The sequence below is a fragment of the Spermophilus citellus genome, assembly GCF_964194105.1.
Source record: "Spermophilus citellus genome assembly, chromosome: 10".
Lineage (NCBI taxonomy): Eukaryota > Metazoa > Chordata > Mammalia > Rodentia > Sciuridae > Spermophilus > Spermophilus citellus.
In genome coordinates, this window is record NC_138197.1 from 129,631,309 (window position 1) to 129,644,837 (window position 13,529).

General features: G+C 37.8%; 1 protein-coding gene across 3 annotated transcripts in view; it reads left to right on the top strand.

Annotated features, from left to right (window-relative positions):
* The window catches only part of XPNPEP3 (X-prolyl aminopeptidase 3), a 61,445-nt gene that overhangs the window by 31,860 nt on the left and 16,056 nt on the right, over positions 1-13,529 (top strand). For all 3 annotated transcript variants that reach the window (XM_081310514.1, XM_081310515.1, XM_081310516.1), the window contains 3 exons: positions 7,688-7,750; positions 8,627-8,740; positions 10,406-10,491. In XM_081310514.1, the coding sequence (XP_081166640.1) occupies positions 7,688-7,750; positions 8,627-8,740; positions 10,406-10,491 (263 nt within the window). The remainder of the gene's footprint in view (positions 1-7,687; positions 7,751-8,626; positions 8,741-10,405; positions 10,492-13,529) is intronic.

The window sequence follows — 13,529 nt, forward strand, 5'->3', positions numbered from 1 at the left end:
GTGCCACCAAAAAGAATAAAATTTTTATCTCTACCTCTCATTATATATGAAAATTAACTCAAAATTGGTTAGTTACCTAAACTTAAGAGACAAAAACTTGTTGAAGAAAACATAGAGTAAGAAGCTGGGGTTGTGGCTCAGCGATAGAGCACTCGCCTAGCACATGCTAGGCCCTGGATTCGATCCTCAGCACCACATAAAAAAATAATAATAATAAGTAAAATAAAGGTATGTGTCCAACTACAACTAAAAAAAAAATATATTAAAAAAAAAACATAGAGTAAGTCTTCATGACTTTTTGATTGCCAATGGATTCTTAGATTTAATTCCAAAAGCAAAGGCCACAAAGAAGAAATGGACTTCACCAAAATGTGAAATTTTTTACATGAAAAGGCAATATCAAGAAAGTGAAAAAAACTACAGAATGGGAGAAAATATTACAGATCATTATCTGATAAAGGTCTAGTATCCAGAATATATAAAGACTTATATTACAGTTATCCACAGGGACAAATAACTTGATTTTTTAAATAGGTAGTTCTCTAAAGAAGATAAGCATATGACCAGTAAACGTATGAAAAAATGTTCAACATCATTAGCCATTAGGAAAATAAAACCATAATGAGATAATCATTTCACACCCACTAAAATGGTTGTTATATTAAGAAAGCAGAAAACACCAAGTATTGTTGAGGATGCAGAGAAAGTGTACTTTACTGGTTAGAAAGTGAAGTAAGTGCACAGACAACCCACATACTCACCAATAAACAGACTATGTCTTGTGTAGTAGAATGCTGTTCAGCCAAGGAACACTATTGTGCATGAACCTTGAAAACTAAACATGTGAAATGAAAGAAGACAGACAACACTCACATATTCTATTGGTCCATTTATATGTAATACCCAGAACAAGTAAATACATAGGATACCTCAGAGGATATTAGAGATTGGGATGATAGAGTGTGAATTAAATATTCCAATTTTGATGGGGGGTAATGAAAAGGTTTTGAAATAGATGGTAGTTGCAAAACATAAATGTACTAAAAAGTCACTGAATTGTTTACTTTTATTGATTAATTTTATGTAATATGAATTTTAATTCAGTAAGAAATAATGGGGTTAGGTGTCTTCTAAGCATTCCTACTTCTAAAGATAACTATACTAATAGTAGTAATTAAACAACACTCAGTTGGTAAAGACTCACTGACAAAGCTTACAGATTTACAATTATTATAGGAAAAGAGTGTAATATAACAACAGCATTAAAGTTAAGATAATGTATTACAGTCAATGGTAATTTTGCAGTAAGGGGCCCAGGAATACCAAGTGCAGGCTCCTATTTTCCTTTCTAGGTAAGGACCAAGAAGAATATTTTCTTTCACAGATCAGGAGCCATCAGTGCGTGAGTAGAACACCTCAGAACCATAGACCCTAAAGTGGGATCTCAGGGGGTTTTGGTTTTTGTTTCACAGGTATTTTTCTCTTTGAATGATAGCAAAGTTCTTCAGAGAGCTCATGAAGACCAAGTTCAAAGCATTTATCTGTTATCAGTACTGACAAGCTGATACAAACTGCTCTGGAAGTGTCAGCAATTTTTAGACCTATTTATTTATGTGACACTGAGGATTGAACCCAATATCTCACATGTGCTAGGCACTCTATGTATAGTTACATACAGCCTCAGCCGCGCCCCCCCACCCCCGTCAAAATTTTGAAAAATAATAAAGGACTGGTGATGTTGCTCAGTTGTTAAGCGCCCCTGGGTTCAATCCTTGGTACCAATCAGTGTGTTTCAGGCCTTGACCAGGATCAGTGCCATGCAAGAACTTTAGCAAAACTGTAGCACAAGACTGCTTTTCTGTCTTCTGCCTTTAATCTTCCCAAAGTTAAGCATTCTTGTTTTCCCTCATGTTAGTAACCTTCCACTGTGTGCCAGTGAGTGCTCTAGCCACAGCCAGACCAGCAAGATTACTTACTAATACATAAATGATAAGCATGCATTTGTATCTTCCTTTGAATCATTGATTTATTTTCCCCATCAAGTCATCGATTTTTAAAATAAGGAAGCTAAGAACAAATCTGAGGTATAATAGTAAGGGTCCTCATTAAATTGACATCAGCCCAGTGATCAGATGTCTTGGATAAGGTATAAAATCAGGTATAAATCCACAGTGTATCTCCACACTTCTTTCCCTGGCCATGCTGGGTTTTTTGTTTGTTTGTTTGTTTGTTGTTGTTGTTGTTGTTGTTTATGGACACAACACAACGCCTTTATTTTTTTTTATGTGGTGCTGAGGATAGAACCTGGGTCCTGCCCATGCTAAGCGAGTACTCTACCTCTGAGCCACAATTCCAGCCCCTTTTTTTTTTAATACTTACTTTTTAGGGGTTTTTTTAGGTGGACACAATATCTTTATTTTACATTTGTGTGGTGCTGAAGATCAAACCCAGTGCCTTGGGCATGCTAGGCAAGCACTCTACCACTGAGCCACAACCCCAGCCTCCGGCCATGCTGTTATTAAAGTCTGTTGTAAGTGTTGTAAAATAATGTAATTTGTGGCATTCCCTTTTTCAGCCCAGCAGTGACATCAGCCAGGGAGATGGAATTTGACCTTATTTTTCTTAATGAATAACTTCCAGCTACAAGTCAACATGTTCCTTAAACATTCTCAATTCTATTAAAATGTTAAAGTGCTTCTCATGTGCAAAAGTAAGCACTCTACTATTGATCTATATCCCCAGCCCTCTATAAGATTTTTTGATTTCTTGCCTGTGGTGGCACATGCCTATATCCCAGTGACATGGGAGGCTGAAGCAAGAGTGTCACAAGTTTGAGCCTGGGCATTTCTTTAAAAAAGATTTTTTTGGTGGGTGGGGGTATCTAGGCAAAATAATTTCCATAAGAATAATTATACTAGGGGCTGGGGTTGTGGCTCAGTGGTAGAGCACTTGCCTAGCATATGTGAGGCACTGGGTTCAATCCTCAGCACCACATATAAATAAATGAATAAAAGAAAGGTCCATCAACATCTAAAAAATTTTTAAAATAATTATACTGCCCTGGATGAAGTGATATATACATATAATCCAGCAACTCAAAAAGGCTGAGGTAGGAGGATTACAACTTCAAGACCAGCTAGCCTAGACACTTTAGCAAGACCCTGTCTCAAAATAAAATTTTTAAAAGGGGAGGGGATATAGCTTGGTGTTAGAATGCTTGCCTAGCATGGACAAGGGCTGAGGTTCAATCCTCAGCATACCCCACCCCCAAACAAGAATAATTATGCTTTATTTGGGGGTACTGCAGATTGAACCCAATAGTGCTCTACCACTAAGCCACATCCCCAGCCCTTTTATATTTTATTTTGAGACAGGGTCTCACTAAATGCTTAGGGCCTCACTAAGTTACTGAGTCTGGCTTTGAACTCATGATCCTCTTGCCTCAGCCTCTCATGCCATTGGAATTACAGATGTGCTATTCAGAAACAGTTCAAAATTAGGGGCTGGGGCTGAGGCTCAGTGGTAGTGCACTTGCCTGACGTGTGTAAGGCACTGGGCTTGGCTCTCAGCACTATATATATAAATACCCAGCCTATATTCTTTTTATTATTGATAATATTAACATCTACCCAGTTACTTTAGATAGAAATATGGAAGTTATTCTAGACAATTTTTTCCCGTAACCCTTGCATCTAATTAGTTGCCAGATCCACTCCTAGGGAGACAGAATGTTATAGTGGAAAACGTTTGACAGATCTGGGCTTACTTACATGCCAACCTGTGTCATTTGGGCCAAGTTACTAAACCTCGCTGAGCCTGAATTTCTGGGGCCATAATAAGGATAATATTGCCTGTCTCTAGAGTTGTGGAAAAGTAGAATGAAATAATGAAAAGTGCCTAGCACAGTAGAATACCTCATTCTAACTCTACCCTAGCCAAAGTGATCTTTTCAACTCTGTCCCTTTCCTACTTCAAGTTCTTTGGTAGTTGGCTTCCTGTTGTTTCTGGGTTTAAAGTTCAAAATGCCCATGCAAGACTTTTCATGATCTGGTCCCTGCTGTCTACATTTTGAGCTTTATCTTGTCTTATTCTTCCATGTGTGCTTAACATTCTAGCCACAGTGAACTCTGGGATGCGCCATAGTCTTCTGCCATCTCTCTATCTACCTGCAGTTCCCTTCCTTCCTTTTTTTTTTTCCTTGATATGGTTCTGGGGATCAAACCCAGGGCCTCACGCATGCTAGACAAGTGCTCTACCAATGAGATACACCCCAGCCCTCCCCTCCTTTTCAAATGTCACAGCCTTCCTTCTCTCATATCACAACACACCTACATTAAAAACATTTATAAAGTTTTTTTAGTATTTATTTTTTAGTTATAGGTGGACACAATATCTTTATTTTCTTTTTATGTGGTGCTGAGGATCAAACCCAGTGCCTCATGCATGGTAGGCAAGCGCTCTACATCTGAGCCACAACCCCAGCCCACATTTATGAAATTTTAACTGAAATGCTTTTCCTTTCCACTCTCCCTTCTCCATAAGCTGTACAATGTTCTTTCATGATGTGTTCTGTTTATGACATGTTCAGAGAAAAAGGCAAAAAAATAAAACGCATTTTACATTTTTCAAGAAGCAAAATACAAATATTTAAGTAGCACCTAGTAGAGTAAGAGGGCCAAGTATCATTTGGGAGTATAGGCTACATTAGGACAAGAAAACCCTAAGAAGTACTTATCATTAAGTCTGTCCCTTGATCTTTACAGGAAGGATATCAAGCACATAATAAGGACAGGTGGCATTTGAACCATGTGCCTTATATATATCTGGAATCATCTGAGAAGATATTGACTCCTAGTAGGAACATTAATGACAAGAAGAAGATATTGACTCCTAGTAGACACATTTATGACAGAAGAGGTCAGGCATCCACCTAGGAAGGAAGAGGAGCTTTTCCATCTTGGTTAGTCTGAACAGCAATGTAAAAGAGCCATGATCTCAAAAATTCCCAGTGCCATTCAATAACAATTCAAAATTAGGGGCTGGGGCTGGGGCTGGGGCTCAGCAGTAGTGCACTTGCCTGGCGTGTGTGAAGCGCTGGGTTCGACTCTCAGCACCGCATTTAAATAAATAAAATGAAACTAAAATAAGAGTTCTAAATTAAATCAGTGAAAAGAAAAATCCCTCTTTCAAGTAAATAAACTCATTAGTACTATCACTTTTTTCTTTTTTTGTACTTATGCTAAAAATAGAATGCTAACCAGTTTATCTCTCAACATTTGTATATAAGTATGCATGTGTATCCTTTTACTAGTTGTAATTGCTCATTTATTCCTCAGATATTTATTGAGTAACTACTTTGTGCTAGGCACCACTCTAGGTTCTGAGAATAAAATGGTGAGCAAAATAGCCTGTCCACATGTCACTGTTCTCTATTAGTCTACATTCAGTTGAGGAGAGACAGTAGACAAACATAATATATAGTCATCTGGAATTAGATGCTGTGAAGAAAAAGGAAGCAAGGGCAGAGGATAAAGTGCGATGGAAGGAGCTAGTTTAGACAAGATAGTCAGTCAAGGCTTCTCTGCAGAGAAAACATGATTGAGAAAAGATCGGAAAGCAGAGAGGGAGCCAGCTGTTCAGATATTCCCTCCACTTGCTTTTTGTTATGTTATTTAAAACATTGCTGTGAATATTGTGTTTATTCTTGGGTCAGGGTATTAACAGCTTAAGGGAATTTCTTTCTTCTTATAACATCATATGATCATATCCCTAGGAAACTGACTGGCTCTTATTCAGCAGAAAGTGGAACTTGTAGAGCTGACACAGTTTTCATTTTTACATTGGCTGCTAGAAAACTGAGAGAAATCTGCAGCCCACCCATAATGACAGTAGTGGTCATGAAGATCTTAACAAGATCCTTTTTGTGGTGAGAGGATGTGCCTCAGTGGTAGAGCATTTGCCTAGCATTTTCGAGGCCCTGGATTTGGTCCTAGCACAGCAAAAAGAAAAGAATATCTTTTTTGGAAAAAAAAAAAAAAAAAGAACAGTGGTAAATTATAAATGTATATCCTTGAAATAGAAAATACACAATAGGGGCTGGGGATGTGGCTCAAACGGTAGCACGCTCGCCTGGCATGAGTGCGGCCCGGGTTTGATCCTCAGCACCACATACAAACAAAGAATAAATATTAAAAAACTAAAAAATAAATATTAAAAACTAAAAAATAAATAATAAAAAATTCCCTCTCGGGCTGGGGATGTGGCTCAAGCGGTAGCGCGCTCGCCTGGCATGCGTGCGGCCCGGGTTCGATCCTCAGCACCACATACCAACAAAGATGTTGTGTCCGCCGAGAACTAAAAAATAAATATTAAAAATTCTCTCTCACTCTCTCTCCTCTCTCACTCTCTCTTTTAAAAAAAAAATTCCCTCTCTCTCTCTCTCTCAAAAAAAATTGAGATCCTTGAATCCTTTAAAAAAATTAAAAAAAAAAATAAAACACACAATAAAGTGTGGCTATCCCAAAGAATTAATAAATGTAGTTATACTACAGGCCAGTGGTTCTTGGGAGGGGGTGTATTTTGGCAGTGTTGATGATCATAATTGTAGGATGCTGCTGCCATCCAACATCGAACGGGACAGCCCACCACAAAGAATTATCTGGCTCCAAATGTCAATAATCCTAAGATTGGGAAACCTTGCTGTAGACTAGACCATTCAATCTATAATTTCATACACTGGAGCTGTAGCTTCTTGTTACAAAAATGACAGACGTTTTCAGTCTTAGTCATTGTGCTACTATAACAAGGTGCCTGAGATTGGCTAATTTATAAGCAACAGATAAATATCTGTTTATTTCCTTATGGTTCTGGAGACTAGGAAGTATAAGATCAAGGTGACAACAAGTCTACTTTCTGGGCCCATTCTTCATAGATGGTGCCCTCTAGGTGTCTTCACATGGTAGAAGGGACAGAAAGGGCAAAAAAGGAGGAATGCAGGAAAGCAAAAGAGGCCTAACTTCCTTTCTCAAACCCTTTTATAAATCTGCTAATCCCATCTATGAGAGCATGGTCCTTGTGATTCTAATCACTTCCCAAAAGACCCTAACCTACCTACCTACCTTTCTTTCTTTCTTTTTTTAAATTGTAGATGGACACAATACCTTTGTATTTATTTATTAATTTTTATGTGGTGCTGAGGATGAAACCCAGTGCCTCACACATGCTAGGCAAATACTGTACCGTTGAGCTACAACCCCAGCCCATCTTTTTCTTTTTCTTTTTTTTTCCCCAAATGCTGGGGTGTACCCAGGGCCTCACACATGCTAGGGAAACTACCACTGAGCCCAGCCCATCCCTAACATCTTCATTTCACCATACTGGGGATTAACTTTCACTGTAAATTTTAGAGGACACATTCAACCTGAGCAGTCTTTGTGTTGCTTACTGTAGCATGTGGTGTGCATTCTAATGGGAAGGTTGGGTGCCCCATGGTCATCAGTCAAATATTTCTGAAAGCAGTAATTTTTCTCTTCAAGAAATCTGTATTCTGCCTACTTAGTCACAACCTCATTTTGACAAAACAAAGGGGAAAGGTGTCTTTTGTTTGAAATCCAGTATTTTGAATGTATGAGGAAACAGCATAGTTTAAATAAGGCTGTTTTCCTTTCATCATCCTTTCTCTTTGCAGGCTTTCATAGAAACCATGTTTGCCAGTAAAGCCCCTGTGGAGGAGGCCTTTCTTTATGCCAAGGTGAGCCTCAGATGGTGGGAAGGTCCTCTTGGAAATGAAAGTCATTGATTTACAGATGACTTTCAGTAGGCTTTCCAGGGAGTAATAGCATGTCCTTGGGGAGGATTTGGTTCTAAATGTTGTTGGTAATTTATTAGATGAATGCAGTGCTACAATTAAAGAAGAAAAATGCAAAGCAGAACAGATGAAGGAAAACAGTGTAAGATGAGAAAAATAATACTGTTTTGGTAAACATGAAGGAAGAAGGATCTGAGGTAGCATGTGGGTGGTAGCAGATAGATACCTCAAGTCTACATCTCCACCCAGAGCGTAGTGAAATTGACAGAATTTACCAGTCACCCAGATCCTTTTTCACTTACCAAAAACATTTAGAGTGGTAGCTATTTGAAAGGTTGAAATTAGTAGTTTTAGAGCTGTTGTTAAAAATATAAGCCATATTTTGTTGTTTAGCTAAATAAGAATAAAGAAGTCAAGAGCTTTGTAATGTTGTGAACAACCAATAAAAAAAAAAAAGAATAAACAAATAGTAACCTTATCCAATGGGTCTCTGGCTCAATATTCTTCATAGGTCTTCTCTGTTCTCTTCTGGACTTAATTTGAAAATCATGAGAAATTTAGAAAACACTCAGAAGAAAAGAATAGATTCAATAGTAAGTTTGAATAACAGGATTGGTGAGAATAAAAGGGTACGTATAGAATAGATTATAGTACACAGGGTGAGAATCAAAGACTAAAAGCATGAAAAGTTTGGTTAGATTCCCAGTAATCACCCTCATATAGTAAGCGCAGGTGTGGAGGCAGAGGCTGCTGAAGACAGCCTTGGGCTGGGGCAGACCTACAGAGATCATCCACAATTCTTACCATGTTGTTTTCCAGTTTGAATTTGAATGCCGGGCTCGTGGTGCAGACATCTTAGCCTACCCACCTGTGGTTGCTGGTGGTAATCGGTCGAACACTTTGCACTATGTGAAGAATAATCAACTCATCAAGGTACATAAAATGCCCCCTGTGCTTCTCCCATGAGGTCCAGATGGCCTAGTAGAAAATGCAGTAACCTTCCACTTCCACCAACTGCCTTTTAAAAGGCTTTTTATTGTTTAAAAAATGATTTTTACAGACATTATCTCATTTGTCCTTGAATTATCCTTGTTAGATGGGAGCAGCTATTAACATGTCTGCATGATAGATAAGGAAAATAAACTTTTAAAAACTTAGCAACTCGGGGCTGGGGCTGGGGCTCAGCGGTAGAGCGCTCTCCTAGCATGTGCATGGCCCTGGGTTCGATCCTCAGTACCACATAAAAATAAATAAATAAAAACAAAGGTATTATATCCAACTACAACTAAAAAATATTTTTTAAAAACTTAGCAACCCATTAGTAGAGAACCAAGTATTATATTCTAAAGCATCTGCTCATTTCATTTTTTTACACTCCTTATGATGTGGTGACAGCAGTGGGCCAAGCATATTTTGAAGTCAGAAGAATTTTAAGAAAACCTTATTGGCTGTGAGGAAACACATCTTTTATGATTTTCTTCCCATATAACCATACAAGTTAAGAATCATGTATTCTTTTATTAAGTCCACTGCTTGGCAAGGTGTGTTGGAACATTCCTATAATGCCAGCTATTGTGGAAGGCTAAGGTAGGAGAATTTTAAGTTCCAGGCCAGCCTGGACAAGTTAGTGAGACTCTGATTTTAAATAAAAAGTGCTGGGGATGTAGCTTAGTGGTAGAAAAAAATTATAAGGTCTGTGATTCCATTTATAAGAAGTTCTGAAATAGCATAATTAATTTATGGTGATAAAAACCAGGTAAGTTGTTGTTTCTGATAGGGGTGACTGGGAAAGAGCACAAGGGTGTGCTTACATCTGTTATGCATTCAACAAAACTCTTTTAACTCCATTTGCTTAAGATCTGTGCAAATTTATATATATATATATATATATATATAAAATTTTGGCTACGCCAGGCATTGTCCATGCCTATAATTCCAGCAACTTGGGAAATTGAGGGCAGGCAGATAGCAAGTTCAAGGCAAGACTGGTCAACTTAGTGAGACTATCTTAAAATTAAAAAGGGCTGTGGACGTAGTTCAGCAGTAGAGTGCTTGCCAAGCATATTCAAGGCCTTAGGTTCAGTCCCCAGTACAATCAATCAGTGCTTTTTGTTGTTGTTACTGGTGATTGAACCCAGGGGTGCTTAAACACTGAACCACATCCCTGGCCCTCTTTTTTTATATTTTTAATTTTTTTTCATTTGTTTTAATTAGTTATATATGACAATAAAATACATTTATGCACTTTGATATATCATACATAAATAGAGTATGATTTCTCATTTTTCTAATTGTACATGATGTAGAATCACATTAGTCATGCAATCATATATGTACATAAGGTAATGATGTCTGTTTGAGTCTACTCTCCTTCCTATTCCCATACCCCCTCCCCTCCCTTCACTCCCCTCTATCTAATCTCCAGCCCTTTTTATTTTGAGACAGGGCCTCAGCCTCCTGAGCTGTTGGGATCATAGGCATGTGCCACCACACCTGGCTAATCAATGCTTTTTAAAATAAAATAAAATGAATATTTTAGATTAGTTAAAAGAGCTTACAATTGTGAGATCACCTTTGACTTTTCTTCCTGCATTCTAGGATGGGGAAATGGTGCTTCTGGATGGAGGTTGTGAATTTTCCTGCTATGTGAGTGACATCACCCGTACCTGGCCTGTCAATGGCAGGTAGGGATTTTACAAAGTAACATCTCCTGATGCTTCTTAGCATGAGTTGGTTTATAGATGTACTTGGAATAAATGACTAAAGAAATAAGCAGGGCTTTTGTAGGTCAGGTTACCTGCCTTTGAAGAACTCATGATGTATTCTAAGACTTTTTGTTATTGTTGTTGTTCATCATATAGCAGATTCAAAAGCCTAGAAATACTGTGTTAGCTAACACATACGGGCGCGCACATGCGCGCGTTTTTTAAAATTAGTTTGTTGGGTTTTTTTCCCTGATTGCAAATGTAGTATTTAGGGTATGGTAGAATAGATTAGTTGTATTAACCTCCCAAGAGTAGTAGTAATGAAATCTGAACAAAATAATAAGACAGCTACTTAAAACCACCAGAGAGCTTCCACAAACAGGAACTATACAAGTATGTCTTTGAAAGAAAATTATAAATGAATAAATTTAGTGGTTAAGGCTTTTTACCTGAGGATTCCCCAACCCACATTGCTTTAGCAACATAAAGCCACAACCTTATTGGTTAAGATGATTGATTTAGATTCTGGCAGAGTATTTAGAAATATGGGAGGAAGTTCTTCAAAAGAAGGAACAACAGAGTGTTCTACATACAAAATATTCAGAAATCCTTGGCCGAGTTGGGGGAAAGCCTCAGGACATTGAGCAAAATACCAGCAGCTAGAAGCTGAATAAACTGAGCAGAAATTTTAGTTGCTTCCCACTGAAAGCAGAGTTTATAATTTGAATCCATCCAAGCTAAAATAATAATAATAATAATAATCACTCTTGAGGAGAACATAACCCCTAAAGCAACCACAAAAAAAAATACTATAAATAGGTATAGCTAAAAAGTCAATGGGGGAATTAAGATAGAATATTAAAACCCATTCTAAAAATAATTTGTTTTGACCCAAAAGAAGACAGGGAAGGAAAAAACAAAAGCAGGCAAACAAAAAGATGAGTGGAAAAAAAAACAGCAAAATAACAGAAATAAATCCAACTGTAGTAATGATAGCCAGGCTCAATGCTGTTTAACAGAAAAGCACTGTCAAACATGGAAGACACGAATTTTGAAAATAAAATATCCAAGACAGACATACTATGCAAATATCAATCCTAAGATAACTGGAATGCTCATGCTTAGTGCAGTGGTGCACAGCTCTAATCCCAGAGACTCAGGAGGCTGAAGCAGGAGGATCACAAGGGCTGGGTATATATAGTTCAGTCTTCTGGGTTCAATCTGCAGTACCAAAAAAAAAACAAAAACAAAAAAAGGAAAGAAAAAAAAAACTAGAATGGTTATATTAATACAGACAAAATAGATTTCAGGACAAAGGAATATTAGTGGAGACAAAGAGGGTCATTTTGATGATGATGAAAGTGTCAGTATGTCAGAGAGATATAACTATTATGAAGGTGTAAGTAGCTAAAACAGAGCTTCAAACTACATGAAGCAAGCTGGATGCATGCCTGTAATCCCATCTACTCAGGAGGCTGAGATAGCAAGATCATGAGTTCAAAGCCAGCCTCAGCAATGGTGAGACACTAAGCAACTCAGTGAGACCCTGTCTCTAAATAAAATGCAAAATAGGCTTGGGAATGTGGCTCAGTGGTTGAGTGCCCCTGAGTTCAATCCCCAGTACCCCAAAAAATAAATAAATAAATGAAGCAAACTAACAGGACTAAAAGGAGAATACACAATCCCACAATTATAGTTGGAAGTATTGACAAATCTTTCTGATTAATTTATAAAACAAGTTACCAAAATATGAAGATTTTTTTTTTGTAAAATAATATGTCTAACAACTGCAGATGACACATTCTTTTCAAATAGGCATAAAAGAGCATTCACTAAGACCATTTGTAGAGCTTTAAACCAGTCTTGGTTTCAAAAAGGTGAAGACTTATATAAAAAAATCAACAAAAATATTGTTACAAAAAGATACACACCCATACACACACACACTCATATATTTTTTTTTAACCAAGGATTGAACCCAGGTGTGCTTTACCACTGAGCTACATTCTCGACCCTTTTTTATTTTTTGACAACTAAGTTGCTTAGGGACTTGCTAAGTTGCTGACGTTGACTTTGAACTTGAGATCCTCCCACCTCAGCATCCCAAACTGCCACTAATATTTTTAAATCTCCAAATAGATGAAAATAAGCGAATGCATTCTAAATAACCTATAGGTCAAAGAAGCAGCAAAAAAACAAAAAAATTACAATGTATTTCACATAGAATACTAATAAAACTACTACATATAAAGATGTGGGGGGTGCTGAGGTTGTAGCTCAGCTGTAGAGAGCTCACCTAGCACATGCAAGGCGCTGGGTTTGATCCTCAGCACCACATAAAAATAAATAAATAAAAATAAAGGTATTGTGTCCAAATACAACTAAAAATTATTAATAAAAAAATGATGTGTGAGTCCGAGTGCTTCTCATACACCCATAATCCCAGCGGCTTAGGAGGCTGAGGCAGGAGGATCGCAAATTTAAGACCAACCTGAGCAACTTAGTGAGTCCCTAAGAACTTAGCATGACCCTGTCTCAAAATAAGAAAACATTTTTAAAAAGGCTGGGGCTGGGGGCTGGGGATGTGGCTCAAGCGGTAGCGCGCTCGCCTGGCATGCGTGCGGCCCGGGTTCGATCCTCAGCACCACATACCAACAAAGATGTTGTGTCCGCCGAGAACTAAAAAATAAATATTAAAAAAAATTCTCTCTCTCTCTCTCACTCTCTCTCCTCTCTCACTCTCTCTTTAAAAAAAAAAAAAAAAAAGGCTGGGGATGTGGCTCAGTGTAACGCTTCCCTGGATTCAATCCCTAGTACCAAAAAAAAGATAAATTGGCAAGGGCCTGGGGCTGTGGTTCAGTGGTAGAGCACTTGCCTGGCACGTGTGAGGCACTGAGTTCAATCCTCAGCACCACATATAAATAAATAAATTAATTAAATAAAGGTATAAAAAGTCTGATTTAAAAAAAAAAAAAAAAGATAATTGGCAAGCAAAAGAGTAGGATATGCCAGGCACA